Source organism: Sorex fumeus, unplaced genomic scaffold (assembly GCF_029834395.1).
Source record: "Sorex fumeus unplaced genomic scaffold, SorFum_2.1 ptg000026l, whole genome shotgun sequence".
NCBI lineage: Eukaryota > Metazoa > Chordata > Mammalia > Eulipotyphla > Soricidae > Sorex > Sorex fumeus.
The window spans coordinates 14099597-14119135 of NW_026606083.1; the positions used below are offsets into that span (position 1 = coordinate 14099597).

Here is a 19539-nt window from a genome sequence, read left to right on the forward strand (position 1 = left end):
GGGACATTGGTGATGGAAAATGTGCACTGGTGGAGGAATGGGTGTTGGATCATTGTATGACTGAAACTCAAACATGAAAGCTTTGGACCGCCCTGCCAAGGCCGAGAGTTGCCCCCCACAAGCGGCTCTCTAGCACGGCCACAGCCCCAGAGGCACATGGACTTAATTCGGAGCCCAGCAGCTTTTGGCAGAAATGTGAATGGACTATACATTGAACTATGGTGCGGAACACTCCCCCCCCTCGCCAGGGAAAGGGTATCTGTCTTTTCCACCTCCTCCTCCCCCCACCCCCCGCCAAGCAGCACAGTGGCCACCACCTCAGAGCTTATTGGACAGCCAGGTATGAGCTGGTGATAACGGGGTAACTGCGGCCTCATGGAATGGGGGGCAGAACCGGCACGTCCTTCCCGCCCCTCCAAAGCCAAAATTTGTCCCCCATGAGCAGCTCTCTGGCATGGCCATGGCCCCAGAGGCACACAAACCAATCTCATAACTATGTGGCTTTTGGCAGAAATCCCTCCAGACTTAATTAGTAAAATATCAGAAATCCAAAATCGCAACATCATATGGTCTTCATAATCAGCAATAGAAAACAAATTATTTCACAATGCCTTTTCAGCAGGTCTGATTAATGGGGGGAGATTCCAAATAATAATGGTGCATCTTTTGTCGAAATAATGAATGTAATCAAAGGAGAGAGAGAGAGAGAGAGTTAAGTGGAAATCATCTGCCTCACAGGCATCGGGAAAGGTGGGATGGGGGGCTATATTGGGGTTCTTGGTGATGGAAAATATGCACTGGTGAAGGGATGGGTGTTTGATCACTGTATGACCAAGACTTAAACCTGAAAGCTTTGTAACTTTTCTCACGGTGATTCAATAAATAAATTAATTTAAAAAAAGAAAAGAAAGAAAGTTTTGTAACTGTATCTCACAGTAATTCAATAAATAATAAAACAATAAAAATTTTAAAAAGATACCACTATCAATTATCACTATCACCCCGTTGTTCATCGATTTGCTCGAGCAGGCACCAGTAACATCTCCATTCATCCCTGTCACATGCTAGTGTAGCCCGATGGCATATTGGGGGATCTCTCAGGGTCAGAGGAGTGAGAACCATCACTGTTACTGTTTTTGGCATATCGAGTATGCCACGGGTAGCTTGCCAGGCTCTGCCGTGTGGGTGGGATACTCTCGGGAGCTTGCCGGGCTCTCCAAGAGGGATGGGGGCTTTTGGAGCAGCCTCTAATCACCTTTACAGGGTTTCCCAGTCAGGCATATATGCGAGCATTCTCTGAGAGTGAGAACTAAACAATAAGAGGTCGTGCTGCCGCGCACTTCTGGGAGCTTGGTTTTATAGTCTCTGGATCTTGGCCATTGATGGGGTTACATGGCAGTTGGTGGGTGTAACTGTCTAGCTACTGGAAGATGGGGGATCTGGGTGGAGGAGGCCCAGTCCCGAACCGAGTAGGCTTGGAGATCTCAGCCCCGGGTCCTGCACACCTGGGTTCCTCTGCCAGTTTCTTCATGCATGAGGCTTGTCCTAGCGTGTGGAGAATGGTCTCAGCATGGCTGTGGCTGGGTCCCGGAGGTCTTCAGCTGCCCGGGCTCTGCTAAGTGTGGAGAGGGAAACTCAACCCGCCCCCCTCCAAGGGGCCCCGGTGAGGACAGCCAGGTGCAGGGGCAAGAGACTCTGCATTGTTCTTCCAGGAGCTTGGTTTTAAATAAAAAAGATATAAAGTAATTGCTTCTAGTGACATGATGTGAGCCCCTTCCTCAATTCTGACCCCCAACCAGGCCTGCATTTGGGTTTGGTCATTACATGAGTCAGAATTGACCACTTTGGGGGCTAGAGAGACAGTACAGGTGTTAGGGTGCTTGCCATGTGTGCTGCCAACCCTGGTTCAATCCCCAGCACAGTACACGGTCCTCCAAGCACAGAGTGAGAATGTCCTGGCCCAACAGCATCCCAGAAATATAAATAACAGAAAAAAAGAAAAGAAACACTTTTATGTAAACCACTTTGGGTTGAGTTTTCTATAACTTCAAAAGGATGGCTCTAAGGGGCATTCGAAAGAACACACAATTATTCTTTGTCACCATGAGAAAATACATTTCAAATTGGCAAGCAGAGGAATGAGAAAGCCAAAAGCCTTGTGAATAAGAAATTAATTAACTGTATGTTTGCAAACTGGAAGTGCTTCCCTTAATCAAACACTTCCCAAGTGTCCTAAATTGAGGCAATAAATGAGAAAGTCCCAATTTTAGAAAGAGATTTCATTCTGGGCTACTCAATTACATATTCCTATATATATATTCTAAGTACAACAAATATGTACTGAGCTGTTTGTAAAGCAAATCTCTAATGTCTTTCTTGCAGCAGAGAGTACTTTCACTTGTACGATCTTACCAAATCTTATTAAATCTCAATTCTGAAAATACAATTAAGAAACATTTCAATAACACACAATTCAAAATTGATTTTAAAAAATAAATTAACATTGAAAGGGAATGGCTGTTGGAACACTTTATGACTGAAACCCAATCACGAACAACTTTTTAACTGTGTAGCTCACAGTGATTCAATTAAAGAATAAAATAAATTTAAAAGATTAATTTACATCTGAAAGGATGTTAAATCTCATCAATAGTGAGAGAAATCCTTATGAGTAAGTTCCACCTATCAAATTATCAAAGATTTAATAAAATAAACAGTACAGGGCTGGAGCGATAGCACAGCGGGTAGGGCATTTGCTTTGCACGCGGCCGACCCACGTTCAATTTCCAGCATCCCATATGGTCCCCCGAGCACCACCAGGAGTAATTCCTGAGTGTATAAGCCAGGAGAACCCCTGTGCATTGCCAAGTGTGATGCAAAAATAAATAAACAGCCCAGGTAAGCATACAAAAAAAACGCCTATTGACTAGACATTGGGTCAACCTATTACTATACTTACCTATTCCACTTTGGCAATTTATGCTAGAGAAGTAGTGATATCCACATTGGGGGGCTATTTTAAGGGGGACAGGAAGAAGTTTGGGGTCACACAGTGGTGGGTGCTCTGTGTCTCGTTGCCATTCTGAGCAGTGCTTGGGGGACCCGATGTGGTGGGGATCAAACCAGGGTCAGCAGAGAATAATAAGGCAAATGCCTTAACCTCTGTGCTGGCTCACAGGCCCCTGATACCTATATTTTTAAGTTACTACGTATCCTAATGAACAATAATACAAATTTTTATTTTAAGTTACTATGTATTCTATTGAATAATAATACAAATTTTGTATAATTTATGTGCATGTACATGCATGAATAAGGAAGAAAATAAGAAGGGAGAAAACCAACAGGGGTTAGCTCCTAAGGATTAATTCTTACTTCTTCTTTTAAATTTTTTTTTACTTGCTATTTTTCCCTCCCACAAAAATCTACTACTTTTATAATCAATCAACACAAATAAACACACACACACACACACACACACACACACACACAAAACCTTCTAGCTTTATACCGAAACAAAAGAACTCAATCCTCCCCTTGGACATGACCCTGAGAAATCATCCAAGGAAAGTAATTATTAAAGTCAGACAAGGAAGCTTTGGATGCAGTCTCAAGTGCTGCCCATCAGCCTGGAACAGCTCCACCCACCTTACACAAAGACACACACATAAACCAGTGCAGCTTATGCTATTTTATCCCACCAACTATCCATATCAAAAGAACTTGGTGGCCACGCAACATCTCATACTTTACACCACAAATACACCAAGAGTTGCACACCACATTTAATTGGGCTTAAAGCAGAAGGCAACCAATCTTAGGGGGAAATATATTTATATAGATACACACATAAACACACAAGTTTCAACCTATAACAACATGTTACTAAGCTCTTATGGCAGGGCTTAATGGCTCCTGGGTGAAATACAACAATCTTCACACACTTTCCTCTAAGAAACATTTTATGGATCATTTTTAGTGGGTTATTCATAACAAGCAATACAAAATAAATTATTTCGGTTCTGCTTTGGGGACAGGGTTTGGGAACAGGGTTTGGGATGGAAATATGGTGGCAGGAAGGTGTAATGGTGGTGGGATTAGTGTTCGAATATTAAATGTAATCACATATTGTGAACAACTTTATAAAAATAAAATAAATAAAAAATGAATAAAAAGTAAAATTACATTATTGTAGCATTTTAAAATAAGTAATTAGCACCAAACCAAAACAGAACTCAAAGCCCTAAATCTGTCTTTTCCATTTTCTCATTAAAAACTAAGACCTTACTCTTTAGTTATTAAGTACACTCCCATGTTTTAAAATACATTTAAAGGGCCAGAGCAATAGTATAGCAGATAAGGCACTTGCCATACACGTGGCTGACCCGGGTTCCATCCCTGGCACCCCATATGATCCCCCAAGCCTATAAGTAGTGATGGCCAAGTGTGGCCCACAAAACAACAAAAAAAGAATTAAAGAGTTCAGACACAAACAACACAAACATATAAGATTCAGTCTGTTTTAGGTTATGCAACAAAGACACTGCTTTATGTAAATTTGCTTTTCAGTGATTGAACATTAATGTGTGGTCCATCACCATAATATGACTACAAAGTGGTTCATCAATATAATATGAAGTTTCCTCATAGTTTTTTAAAAAATGATAACATTTTACACATTCATAGAAGTCAGAGAAGAAATGAATGTACAGGATCACTATAAGATCTCAGAGATAAATGCATTTTAATGAATTTGATCCTCATTCACATATCTGATACCTGTGTATTTCCCCAAATCCTTTTCCCATTAAGTCACAGAGTATTCCACAAATAATAGATGATGCTATTATTTCAACCCAGGCTATCACGGGTTTCCCTACAGAGATCTTTGGTTCTGCATGTGTGAGCATTCCTAAATCCTGAGGATGGAAGGTTTAGCGTATGGCCAACTAGCACACACCTTCTTGACCTATGTTTAAATTTTAGTTCCACCATTTCCAACCATATCAAGCTACTTGGCCTCATTATGCCTCTGTGTCATTATCAGTAACACTGACAATATGTCATAGGGTTTTGCAGATAAAATTACTTAATCCCTAGGCACCTCTAATATTTGTATGGGCACAGGATAAAACGCCCAATCCATGTTTACTAATGTTTACTACAATGTTTACCAAGACCAAATTGGCATTGTCAAAAGCACAAAGACTTAAGAGTAAATGCTAGAACAGACATGGTGATGGCCACTGCCTTGTGGCCTCTGTGGGTCTCAACTACAGGCCCACTGCTTTAGAGAGTAACTTGGTGGTCTGGCTCAAATGCCTTAGACATTGTCTTCAAAAGGAGCAATTTTATATGTGGACACATACCCTCAAGTAGGACCCCCTGTCACCCCCAGAGATGTCCACCTCCTAACCCCTGACACCTGTGAACATGTGCCTTATGTGGCCACAGGGACTTTACAGTTTTGATGGCAGACTTTTTTAAGAGGGTGTGCACTTAGGCCAATGCAAGCCCAAGGACAGGGCTGGCGTTGGATGGGCTAAGAGAAGCAGAGGGCAGAGTAACAGAATGGAAGATGCTGGCCTGGCTTTGAAGACAAAGGAAGGAGCCAGGGTCAAGAATGCCGCTGGACCTCCCTAGCCAAAAGGGCAAGAAAACGATTCTTCCCGAGAACATCCAGCAGAAACACAGCCCTGGGAATACCTTGATTTTCAAACTTCTGACCTCCAAAACTCTTAAAATGATAAATCTGTGCTGCTTGAAGCCACTGAGTCTGTGGTAATTATTTATAGAAGCAACAGGAAACTAATATAGAGAGAGGAATAAAGATGTAGAAAACTAATTTATGGAAAAGATAAGCACTTTTTGTTAATAAGAGTGAAAAATTATGAGCAATCGAAATGTCCACAAGTCGATGACTACTTTGAAGAAGTATTAAACTTTAAAAAAAGACGAAATGCTACACAAATACTGAAAGTTTATGTTTATTTAGTGGAAAGAAAAAACTCAAGATAGTCCATGTTAAAAAAATTATAATTGGTGCTCCCTTCTCTATTATAATTAAGTTTATATTAATTAAAAGCTTTCAAATTAAAAAATTATAATTCATTTTCATGTTCACACAGATGTAGAATAAAGTCAAAAACATAAAAATCCTCGACAGCATTTATCCCTGCGTGAGTGTTCTGTATTTTTTTTTATTTTCTTATTTTTGTAACATCAGCATTTCCTAGAAGACCATAATCTCTGAAGGAAAAAAATGTTAATGATAAATCTCCATCATACCGAATAATACTTGACAGATAAACCACACAATAATTATCTACTAAATGAATAATGATGCCTTCAGTGTCTATCAATTTTTAATAAATGCATTATTGGAAACCAAAAATTAAAAAGAACAAATGTAAAAATATTTTAAATATCTAACTTCCTACTAATCAAAAAAATTTAAATAATTTAGAGAACTGAATAGTTTTAATAACAGATAAGCTTAAAAATATGCCAGTAAATAGGCAGGTGGCGGGTGGGAGGGTACCTGGGGACTCTGGCGGAGGTAAGTTGACACTAGTGATGGGGAAATTGGTGCTGAAACACTACGCCTAAAACTCTGCTATAAATAACTTGGTGAATCATGGTGCTTTAGCCAAAAAAAAAAAAAAAAAAAAGAACAAATTAAAAAATAGGAAATGATGACCAAAAATTTAGGAAAGAAAAGTAGGACTTATTTATGATCACACAAGCACGGCTGGAGCAAGACTATCTGAAAGGATGTAAACTAGCATACCCTTTAAAATGTAAGCTGACAGTTGCATCGACCATTAAAACATTCAAACACCCGAACTTATTTAGCCGTTCCACAAATATTTACTGAGTGTCTAATCCTACATGATGCACTGCTTTAGACACCGAGAACACAACAGCGTATGGAACACAACAAACCCAAGCGGACACAAACAAACCCCACCCTGGCGGGCTTCATTTGCTAGGGAAAGACTGGTGAGCTAGGGAGGGAGCGCCCAGGGGACAGGCAGGGGCACAAGGCAGAGGGTGCGACCCCCACAGTAATTGGGGAAACTGCAAAGACAACTTCAAGTGAAGACAAGGAACAGATGGAACAGAAGGGGCTACCTGGGGGCAGCCTTCCAGGCAGGGGGCACAGCAAGTGCCACTCCCTGAGCAGAAGTGCACCTTGGAGTTTCAGGCTAGCAAGGAGATTAGATGCCCAGTCCAGTCTCGGGTGTTAACGTGGGTGATGGGGCCAGGACCCCCTTCCTGGCCTCTCCTATGAAGCACTCACTGGCATTCCACACGCACTATGTGCGCAAGCCCAATATGGGCAGCTGGCACAAGGGGCCAGAGACAGTACAGAGGGCGGGGCGCCTGAGTTGGCATAGGGCTGACCCAGATACGGTACCCACCTTCCCAGACCCTCGCATCCACTATCACCGGAAGAGGCCCCTGAGCACAGAGTTAGACATTCCGAGACTGCAGGGATGCCTCAAACACCAAAAACAGTCACTGTCACTGTCACTGTCCTCCCATTCATTGTTCATCGATTTGCTCGAGCAGGCCCAGTAACATTGTGAGACTTGTTACTGTGTTTGGCATATCGAATACGTCACAGGTAGCTTGCCAGGCTTTGCTGTGAGGACGAGATACTCTCGATAGCTTGCCGGGCTCTCCGAGAGGGGCGGAGGATTCGAACTTGGGTCAGCTGTGTCATTCGCCTGTAAGGCAAATGCCCTACCCACTGTGCTATCGCTCTGGCCCGCCAAAAACAGTAAAAAACAAAAAGGAACACCTAGGATAAAAGCCAATCCTTCAGCTTTTCGTACAAGAATATCCAAAACACATTTATGGCCATTGTTATTATACAGATAGTGAAAGAATTTTGCTGAAATATCCAAGTGACTTTTATTAAACAACTTTTGAGAAATATTCTCATTGTATTCATGTTTTCTCCAACCAAATCTCCAGAAACAGTGCTGGAGGTACACCTCAAAGGGACAGTGCATAGGCCTTGCTTGAGTAACACCCTCCATTGGATCTCTGGGATCACAGTGGCCCCTAGCACTGCTGGGTGTGGCTCTGGTGACACCCTTGGGAACCACTAGGGCCAAACCACCAGGTTGAGCATCAGCAGGAATTGCCTTGGTGTCCCTAGCAGCACTGGAAAAGACCCCATATCCCTCCACCCAAATTATCATGAAAAAAACAAGTTATAGTACTGGTGAGAGATCATACAGCAGGTAAGGCACTTGCCTTGCAGAGAGCCATCCCTGGTTTGATCCCTGGTACCACATTTGGTCCCATGGGCACAGCCAGGAGTGATCCCAAGCACAGAGCCAGGAGTAAGCCCAGAGCACTGCTGGGTGTAGCCCCAAACTCAAAAACTAAACAAAAATAAGTACTGGACCTACATTAATTAGCTTATTAAAGACATAGAGTAGGTTCTTTTTAAAAAGTATCATTCTGGGACTGGAGCGATAGCACAGTGGGTAGGGTGTTTGCCTTGCACGTGACCGACCTGGGTTCAAATCCCAGCATCCCATATGGCTATGGTCCCCCAAGCACCGCCAGGAGTAATTCCTGAGTGCAGAGCCAGGAGTAACCCCTGTGCATCGCAGGGTGTGACTCAAAAAGCAAAAAATAAATAAAATAAAAAGTAGCATTTGCCATTATCATCTATTTTACTAGTATTAAAAATAACATCTTTATAATAAAAAAAACTTAACCACAGTGCATCAAATGAACTTTGTTTTCCTGTTGTTGTTGTTAATTTCACTAACTTTATTTATTTTTTTATTTGTTGAATCACCGTGAGAACAGTAACAATGTCTTTCAGTTCAAGTCTCGGTTGGTCATACAATAATCAAATACTCATCCCTTCACCAGTGCACATTTTCCACCACCAAGAACCCCAGTATACCCCCCTCCCAACCACCCCCCCACCTGTGTGGCAGATTTCCACTTTACTCTCTCTCTCTCTACGTTGATCACATTCAATATTATGACATAAGACCCACCACTGTTATTTGGAATTTTTCCCAACATTCAGACCTGCCACAAAGACATCATTAGAAAATTTGTTTTCTAATGTTGATTATGAAGAGCATATGATGTTGTGTGGCCACAATAGTGGCCACACAAATTTGCAATTCTAATATTTTAGTAAAAAACCTAGAGGGATTACTGCCAGAAGGGCCTGTGTTCCAAGATTAGTATGTGTGCCTCTGGGTTCATGGTTGGTCAGAAGGCGGAGGAGGCATTTGAGGGTGGCAACCGGGAGCAATATCATGGCGAGGAGCAGGGCCAATTCCATCCCCCAACCCATGAAGCCCCACATGCCTCGTCAATGCAGTCACATACCTGGCTGTTCATTAGGCTCTAAAATATGGACACCATGTTGCCAGCCGCGAGACATTTCCTTATATGCAAAGAGATCAGTGGAAAGTAAATCATCCAACATTTCTCCCTGAAAATCAGGCTTGAATGATGCTGGGAAAATCTGAGCAAAAAAGATAATACCCAACCGAAATGCATCTGGACTGTGTATTTAACTATGTTGCTATGCCACCCTGGGAGGGGAAGGGTGTCTGTCTCTCTGCCTGTCCCCCTCTGTGGCGGCGACATGGTGTCCTGCATTTTTTTCAAATGAACTTCGAAAGATAAACAAGTATCGGTAAGATATGTGCATCAGATATAATGGATATCTCTGAAAAATAAAAACCTCTGTTACACCACTGGTTGAAATTACTACAGCCTCTACAGAAAACAGTAAAAGAGAGTCCTTTAAACAAAAAAAGGAAAATATTTCCTTGATTTAGCAATCTCACCCTTAGCTATTTATCTGAAAGACATGAAAACTAATTCAAAAAAAAATTTTTTTTTTACTCTAAAATTCACAGCAGGGGCTGGAGCAATAGCACAGCGGGTGGGGCATTTGCCTTGCACATGGCCAACCCGGGTTCGATTCCCAGCATCCTATATGGCTATGGTCCCCCCGAGCACTGCCAGGAGTAATTCCTGAGTGCAGAGCCAGGAGTAACCCCTGTGCATTGCCAGGTGTGACCCCAAAAATAAATAAAGTTCACAGTGGTCTTTATAATAAGACAAAGCTCAGAATCTACCATAACGCCAATCAAGAAATGAGTAGGTAAAAAAGTTGTGATCTACATAGCCAAAGAAATATATACTTTTCCACTAAAAGCAGATGAAATGGCATCTCTGGGGAATACAATGAATGGGATTCAAGTTGGCGATGCTAAAGTATGAGAATATTATGCTAAGTATATAAGAAATGAAAGGCTGGTAGCAGTCATTTCCATTTAGATGTGGAATACAAATCTCTAAGTCAAACAAAATGGGAAGAAATCGTATAACTAACCCTGGGAGTTGGTGGAAACTACAGTGGTTGTCAGAGGAAAGTGGGAGTCCGCGAGAGAGAGGCCTGGAGAGAGGGGTCTTTCTGGCAGAGGGACAACGCTGGAACTTTAGTGGTAGGTTAGTAAACCCTAGAACTTAATATACACAAAGGCATGAAGTTACGCCCCTAAAACAGTAAAATGTTATACGCTACAGCTACGAAAAAGTCTTGATATTAGTCTGGAAGGGTTAACTGCTAATTGTGACAGGGGAGAGAGCACCAAGGGAGGAAGGCTGCGGGAAGATCAGTCAAAGGTGCAGACTTGGAGGAGGCCACATCAGCACAGAGACGTGAGAGATGAACCACAGCTGCAGTGGGCAGGGCGGGGACAGAGGGTCACACATGGGAGGGTTGGAGGAACACCAGGAGCGAAGACAGTGCGCCCTGACAGGAGAGGTTGAGAAAGCCGGGGAGCAGACAGGGGCTGAATCTCCCTGGCCTCCTTAGACGGGACGGTCATCCTCACTCAGGGAAGCTCTTAACAGCAGAGAAATGGTGGGACCGGCTTATTGTGCAGAAGAGCACTGTTTGTTGTCTGGAAAGAGGACGAAGTAGGAAAGCAGAATGAAAGGGGGGGGCAGTGAGAGGACTTGGAATAATGGAAGAGCTGAGGGTCAGTATAGCTCCAGCCCGTGCTCTCAGCTGGACGCCCAGCACTGTGTGGCTCCTTGAGCACTGCCAGGGTTACCTGATGAGCCCTGGCCTGAGCATCAAAGCATCAGGCCTGCTCAGTACCCCTGGGAGAAGGCCCTGGGCCTCCATTGCTGTTAGAAGGTCTCCTCCTAAAATAGTAATTTAACAGGTAGTACAGCACATTTAGCATTTAACAGTTAGTACAACAGATTTAGCATGGTAGTAACAGCCCTAAAAAGGGCCCTCCCGTTGATCGTCGATTTGCTCGAGCGGGCCCAGTAACGTCTCCATTGGAGACTTTGTTGTTACTGTGTCTGGCATATCGAATACTCTCGGTAGCTTGCCGGGCTCTCCGAGAGGGGCGGAGGAATCGAACTCGGGTCGGCCATGTTGGCCGCTTGTAAGGCGAACGCCCTACCCGCTGTGCTATCGCTCCAGCGATAGTAACAGCAATACAAATAGTAACAGCAATACAAATAGTAACAGCAATACAAATATTTATACAAATTCTGATTACCCTGGGTAACAGAAGAAAAAAAAACTGTCACGAGCAACAGCAACAACAAAAAACCCTGCAAATTAAATATACATACAAAATATATCATTCCCAAGAGATTAACAACGGTGAAAAATGAATAATACAAAGAATAATAAATGGAATAAATAAATCAATACACATCAACAAATGGAATAGAATTAAGAATCCAAAAATAACCCCCCACATACAGGGTCAGTTAATTCATGACAAAGGAGTAAAAGCAAACGATGGAGAAAGAAATTCTCTTAAACTGTTGCTGGGAAAACTTGATAACCACATGCAAAAGAATAAAACTAAACCATTATCTCACATATGCATAAAAAATGACTTCAAAAAAAGACTTGTATGTAAGACCTGAAGCCATGGAAGACACTGGCTTCAGTGAGGTCTTTGAAGGAATCAAATCTAAGGATCAGAAAAAATGTCACTGTCACTGTCACTGTCCTCCCGTTGTTCATCGATTTGCTCGAGCGGGCCCAGTAACGTCTCCATTGGAGACTTTGTTGTTACTGTGTTTGGCATATCGAATACATCACAGGTAGCTTGCCAGGCTCTGCCGTGCAGGCGAGATACTCTCGGTAGCTTGCCAGGCTCTCCCAGAGGGGCGGAGGAATCAAACTCGGGTCAGCCATGTTAGCTGTGTGCAAGGCAAACGCCCTACCGCTATGCTATCGCTCCAGCCCAGAAAAAAATGTAAAATGAATTAAAAAATAATATAATAATGACAGACGACAAAGCTTCTAGAGAACGAAAGAAAGTCACTGACGACATCCTCCTGAATGGCAGAAAATATATGCTCAGCATAAGTCTGGGAAGATACTGATATTACCCACATACTCTCTCTCTCACACACACACACACACACACACATACACACACACACAAAGAGCTTTTACAACTCAGTGTAAAAGGATATATCCCCATCTCCCACAAAAAAAAAAAAAGGCAGAAGAACTGAATATACTTCTCCTAAGGAGACATATAGATAGATAGTAAACAGGAAAATGAAAAAAAAATGCTCAACATTACTAAATCAGGAAATTGAAATTCAAAACCACAGTGAGATCTCACCTTCTACCTCCTGTGAGTGTGGCTTATACTCAAAAGGGCCAGCATCAGGGTGGGGTATGTGACTCAAGTGGTTGGTTACGTGCCTCATATTAGCAAGACTCTGAATTTGATCCAGCAGCACTGCTCGTCCCTGTACCCCATGTCCTGCCACACACAATTTCAGAACTAACAGGTCCTGGCAAGGGCACAGAGAAAAAGGGACCCTCACACCTGGTAGTCACATAAACCGGTACAGCAGCAATGGAAAACGTGGAGAACAGGGTTCATCACCTATGGTTCCTCAAAATATTAAAATGGATCTACCATTTAAGCCAATAATTTCACTAATAGATATCCCTCCAGTGAAAATAAAAACACTAACATGAAAAGGTTTAGGCCCTTCTATGTCCACTGCAGAGATGTTTAAAACAGCCAAAGTATGGGGAAAATCTACATGTCCAATGACAGATGTATTCAGCTATATATATGTATATATATATATATATTTTAAAAAAGAATGAAAACTTGCCATGTGACAATTAGAATAGAACTGGAGATTATATGAAATGAAATGAATCAAGAGAAAGACAAATACCACGAAGTATAAGGACAGACAAAACCAAACCCAAATAAGCGTTTAAATAATGACTGCTGGACTGGGGTTACTAAGAGGAGGCAGAAAGAGGAAGCAAAGTGTGGACCCCCAATGACTGTAGCAGAAGGGTGATTTGGATCCAAAGAGCAATTAACGGTATTCTCTGTGAAAAGTCTAAACAAATTCTTAAAATGTTAACTCAATAAGTAGCACATATGAAGTCTTTCATTCATGAATTAATTCTAGTTTTAGAAACACACTATAACAGTAAATTATGTTTCAAGGATGTAACTAGTCTTTAAAAAAAGACCAACTAACCTAATGTTCCCTACTTAAATGGCTGAAAAATAGCTTATAAAATTAAGCAACTTTTAAAAATCTGGTACACTGGGGAACATGAAACAGAGAGATGCTAACATCCAACAACCTAGAAATGACTTAAGTGCAAATAATACTTGAGTTTTATTTTTGAAGCTGCTAACCTCTGAGAGACTCTTCGGCAGCTGAAGACCTCCAGAACCAGCCACCACCAGGCTGAGACCACTCTCCGCACACATGATGCAGGTCCCAGGACTGAGATCTCCAAGCCTACTCGGATCAGGGCTGAGCATCCTCCACCCAGATCCTCCAAATTCCAGTAGGCGGGGGTCACACCCACCAACTGGCCCCCTGGCGCCGTGTAATTCCATCAATGGCCAAGACTCAGAGACTATAAAACCCAGCTCCCGGAAGCGCGCGGACGCGGTATTATCTCATTCCTACTTTGGACAAACTGGCAGGCTACCGAATGTAACCTGCCCACACGGCAGAGTCTGGCAAACTCCCCGTGGCGTACCCAATATGCCAAATACCAGTAACAATGATGGGTCTCATTCTCCTAACTCTGAAAGAGCCTTGAATATGGCACTTTTTTAAAAATCTCAGGGCTAGGAGGAAGGAGACGTTACTGGGGCCTGCTCGAGGCAATCAACGAATAACAGGATGGTCGTGATCGTGATCGTGAACCTCTGAGAGGAGAACTGAACATAGAGAGCCAGCAAATAATTGAGGACAATGATTTAGGGGCCTGGGGGAATAGCTCAGTGACTTAGAATGCCTCCTTGCAAGCATAGGCCATGAGTTCAATCCTCAGTGATGTCACGTGTGATAATCACAATCCTGGTAGCTCCTTTTTGGGGGAACTGTGAGGGGCTGCTGGTGATACCCACACTCTAGGAAGTTTGGAGGATCATGAAGTGCCAGGATCTTGCATGCAAATCACTTGCTGTAATCCAACTCTCTGGACCCTCTGCTGCATTTAGGGCATGGAGATTCTACTGTGATCCTTGGTATCTCCCACTCTTCCCAGCTGCACGGAGCCAGAGGTGTGTGAGTACCACAACTGAACCTCTCCATTAGCACATGGTCAAGTGTGACCTGATGCATCACCTCCTATGAGCACAGTTTAAATGGAAGAGGACCATCACACCAGCAGCAGTGAGGAAGAAAGGAAAGTAAGAAAAAAGTCCCAACAATCGTCACTAGTCTAGACTGAAAACTCAATATTTACTTGCTCAAATCGGTAGGAAGCATCTGTCTCATATGCTACTAATTTCTTGCTTCCTTGGTACTAAAAAAAGGAAGGTGCAAACTTTCAATGTTTTGGTTGCCACAGTGATTTCAAGAGTAAACATGGACTTTCAAATCTCCAGGGTCTGGCACCATTACTGGCACAGAATTAGAATTCAATAAACATTTTTGATTGAAGATCACCAAAAATAAACCTTTCGGGTCCGATTTAGCCCCAAAGAAAACACAAAACCTCTTGGCTGGCAGAGGAACACACAAATAAATCGTGATAATAATATTTAAGGGGCGACACTGGGCCAGGCACCAAATCACGCATTTTCCAAGCCTTATCTTCAGAAGTGCTCAGAAAGATCCTTCTCTTAAGAATATTTTGCCCAAGCTAGAAACCAATTTCCAAAGTCACAACGGGAGAAGAGGCATCAATTCTCGGGTCCCGGATCTAAAGGGATCTGCATGGCTTTCCCCTCTCTGCCACCGGAGTATGAGTACTCCAGTACTGGTACTCAGTACTCACTTGCGTTGGACAAACTAGCACTTGGGTTGCATTTTTCCTTGGGAAGCCGCAGCCCTGCCCAGGGGCCCTGCCCAGGGGGCCCTGCCCAGGAGCCTCCCCTCCCGCACCCCCAGGCCCTGTGACTCCCACCAAGGTCATAGAAAGGGAGCAGAGTTCTCCAGTGGGGTTCTCCCGACCGCCTTTTGTCGACCTCTGCTTAGTCTGACTCCAGAACCTCACCAGGTGGGTTGGGGGGCACCAACTGAGTCGCGAGTCTGAGCTAGGATCCGACCCCCAAGAGCCCTCCCTGGGCGGGGTGGAGTAGAGGCAGTTTCCATAACAACCGCCTCCCCCCTCCAAATCTCGGTCTCTCCTAGGCAAGGAGGGGGAACCTCCAAGCAAAGGCGATCTCCAAGAAACCCTAGAGCCCTGCCCCATACCCACTCGGCCCAGCCCAGGCGCGTGGGCGGAGACCAGCCTGGGAGGACCTCGACAAAGCGCGGGGAGGTTCCCCAGACAACAGGGGTCCCGCCCACCCGGGGCTCCGCCTAGCAGCCCAACTTAGCCCCGCCCACAGAGGTTTCCACGACAACAGGAGTCCCCGCCTACTGGGCTCCGCCTATCAGCCCGGCTTAGCATTGTCCCACGCCGGTTTCCAAGACAACAGGAGGCCTCTCCCACCTGGGGGCTCCGCCTATCAGCGCGGTTTAGCCCCGCCTCATGGCGGTTTCCAAGACAACCGAGAGCTCTTACGCTTCCTCTCTCCGGGCCTCCCGCTCCACCAGGCGCCCAGCAGCTCAGTCTCCGCCCCGAACGCCGCGCCTCTCGGGTCCTGCCCCTCCGCGGTGTCCCGCCCTGCCCATCCCGCACCTCTTAGCGCCTGGTGCATGCCCCCAATGCCGCTGTACAGCTCCAGGACCCGCAGGGCCTCCATCCCCGCGCCACCGCCGCCGCTGCCGAGCTAGGCCTGCCGGTCCGTCCGCCTTCTCCTTCCGGCGTTCTCCCTCGCATCGGGTTCCGGGGCTCTTTGGTTCCCCCACTCCTGCCAGACTTCCTGGAGGTTAGGGGTGCTGACCCACGTCTGCTGGGGGGAACAAACCTGGCCTAGAGGACAGAGAGGAGTCCACAGGGGGCGGGGCAGAGTGCTGCAAATGATCGGCATCCCGGCCGCCCAGCAGTCACACTATTTCCTAATGCGTCTTGTTTGGAAGGTTTCTTTGGTGGCCGTGGAAAAGGGAAAATAATCAGTAGAGGGATGGAATCGACCTTTTCCTCCAGGCGTATTAGCATCAGCCAAAGCTCGTATTTTTCGGGCCTGCTGCTTTTCTGTACCTTGCAAGTCTGCAGTTGTTCAAACCTTCCTTTCCCCGACCTCGCGGTTCTGGCACTCTGCGTGCAGAGCCGTTAGCACGTGGGGCTGGGCAGCACCTAGGGAAGGTTCCAGGGTTAAGCAAGAAGACAGCTCAGGGGCAGCAGAATGCAGAATGCTGGTCTTGTTTGTGAGCTTAATTCTATTTTAGCTCCGTCATAAAGTCTATTGTCTGTCAATAGAATGAAGGACTATTTATGGTCAGTTGCTTCTCCCAGGTGGTGCAGTGATCTGATCTTTAGAAACCAGATTGCAGACTATGAATAAAATGGTCCAATGAAGAAGAGGAAATGTTCTCATTGTGATGCGTCCTGTTGTTCCCCTGATTTTGTTAGGAAAAATAAAAAGCATCCCTTGTAAAGAGTGATTTGGTTACTTAGGAACTTTGCGTGTGTGCTAAACTAATGCAGACAACAGTCAAGTGTTTCTGCTTGGATCTCAACTATAAAACCAACTAATGGTTTTTGATGTGTCTTGTGAAAGTTTTAAATTTTGAGTGTGCACAGGCCTCTGAACATTTTGTAGTTTCAATCACTTATTTGAGACAAGGACTGTCTGATAGAATACCAAAGAACTGAGCTTTATCCCTGAAACCTCAGATAACTGTTGTGTGACTTTGGGCTAAGTCAGTTTTTCCTTTATCTGTGAAATAATGGAGAAGGGAGAAAGGAGAATGATTCCTGAGTCTCCTGCAGCTATTAGATTCTTGGCAGAATTAGTATTTGAAAAAGTGAATCCTGACTCAGCCTCATTATGCTAATTACTTGCCCAAAATAAGATTAAAAGGAAGATATGTTTTAAAGTCTTTAAGCAAATGTACTCTGAAACCAATTCAGTTTATAGAAATCATTTACCGACTAACACCATCTAAGGCAGGTTTTGAAAAGTGTATTAGATTAGTATCTAAAAATACACAGATACATAGATCTATACAGAGTCACAGTGATTTATAATAGGGTTGAGTGTTATTTGCGGGGTGGGCAGGTTTGGGGGCTCACCTGATGGTGCTTAGGAATTTACTCTTGGCTCTGCACTCAGAGATTACTTCTGGCGGCTTGGACCATATGGGATGCTGGGAATTGAACTAGAGTCAGCCCAAGCAAGGCAAAGGGCCTACCCATTGTACTTTTGCCCCAGCACCCTCAAGTGATTTTTTGTTTGTCTGCAGGTCATACCCAATGGCGTTCATGGCTTACTCCTGGCTCTGTGCTTGGGGATCACCCCTGGTGGGTTCAGGAGACCATATGGGGTGTCCAGGATTGAACCTGGGTCAGCCACATGCAAGGCAAGCACCCTACCCACTGTACTGTCTCTTCAGTCTATAGAGACACTGTCACTGTCCTCCTGTTGTTCATAGATTTGCTCAAGCGGTCCCAGTAATGTCTCCATTGTGATACTTGTTACTGTGTTTTGGCATATCAAATACGTCACAGGTAACTCACCAGGCTTTGCCTTGTGGGCGAGATACTCTGGTAGCTTGCCAGGCTCTCTGACAGGGGCAGAGGAATCGAACCTGGTTCGGCCAGGTCAGCCACGTACAAGGCAAACGCCCTACCTATCGCTACAGTGCTAGAGACAAGTTATATTTTAAATGTTTAAATTTTTAATTTAAATTTTTAAGTGATTTAAATTTATAATATTTTTAGTGTCAGTGGGGCTGGAGCAATAGCACAGCGGTAGGGCGTTCGCCTTACAAGCGGCCAACATGGCCGACCTGAGTTCGATTCCTCCGCCCCTCTCGGAGAGCCCAGCAAGCTACCGAGAGTATTTGATATGCCAAACACAGTAACAACAAAGTCTCCAATGGAGATGTTACTGGGCCCGCTCGAGCAAATCGACGATCAACGGGAGGGCCTTTACCTTTAGTGTCAGTGTATACAGAAAAATAAATATGACTGAGTGGCTTACCCTGTATGGGAGAGAAGAAGGGGAATATGTGGAATTAGTTAATAAAAAATAACTCCTGTGACTGGCCCACATTCAAAAGAATAAAAGCAACCGTTAATGGCACAGATGTGGCGAGAAAGGGACACTCCTTCACTGTTGGTGGGAATGCCGACTGGTTCAACCCTTTTGGAAAACAGTATGAACGATTCTCAAAAAATTAGAAATTGAGCTCCCATTTGACCCAGCAATACCACTCCTGGGAATATATCCCAGAGAGGCAAAAATGTATAGTCGAAGTGATATCTGCACTTGTTTGTTCATTGCAGCACTCTTTACAATAGCCAGAAACTGGAAGAAACCTGAGTGCCCAAGAACAGAGGACTGGTTAAAGAAACTTTGGTACATCTACACAATGGAGTACTATGTAGCTGTTAGAAAAGATGAAATCATGAAATTTACATACAAGTGGTACAATATGGAAAGTATCATGCTAAGCGAAATGAGTCAGAAAGAGAGGGATAGACATAGAAAGATTGCATTCATCTGGGGGATATAAAGTAACAAAGTATGAGATTAATACCCAAGAATAGCTGAGATCAGCACCAGGACGATTACTCCATAACTTAGAGGCCAGCCGGGTATCCTAGAGGAAAGGGCAGTTCAGATAGAGAAGGGAGCACCAAATAAAGGATGTTTGGAGGATCCTCCCAGGAGGGGAGATGCATGTCGAAAGTAGACTATGGACTGAACATGTTTGCCACTCGATGCCTCTTTTGCAGACCACAACACCCAAAAGGAGAGAGAGAACACAGGGGATTGCCCTGCCACAGAGACGGGGGGATGGGGGGATGGGGATGGGAGGGATATTATCCATGGTGGTGGAAAATGGGCAAATGGGCACTGGTGGAGGGATGGGTATCTGATCATTGCATAATTGAAACCAAAGCACAAAAAATTGTAAATCTACAACTTT

General features: G+C 44.2%; 1 protein-coding gene across 2 annotated transcripts in view; it reads right to left on the minus strand.

The window, feature by feature from the left end:
* The window catches only part of TRDMT1 (tRNA aspartic acid methyltransferase 1), a 46341-nt gene extending 29911 nt beyond the window's left edge, over positions 1–16430 (minus strand). Inside the window, exon 1 of one of the 2 annotated variants that reach the window (XM_056114638.1) lies at positions 16181–16283. Coding sequence is in view for 1 of the 2 variants with exons in the window: in XM_056114637.1 (XP_055970612.1) it covers positions 16181–16244 (64 nt within the window). In the remaining variant the exon portion in view is untranslated. Of the gene's footprint in view, positions 1–16180 lie in introns of both variants that reach the window. The other variant, XM_056114637.1, reaches the window with a different exon arrangement.
* Positions 16431–19539: the final 3109 nt, after the last annotated feature.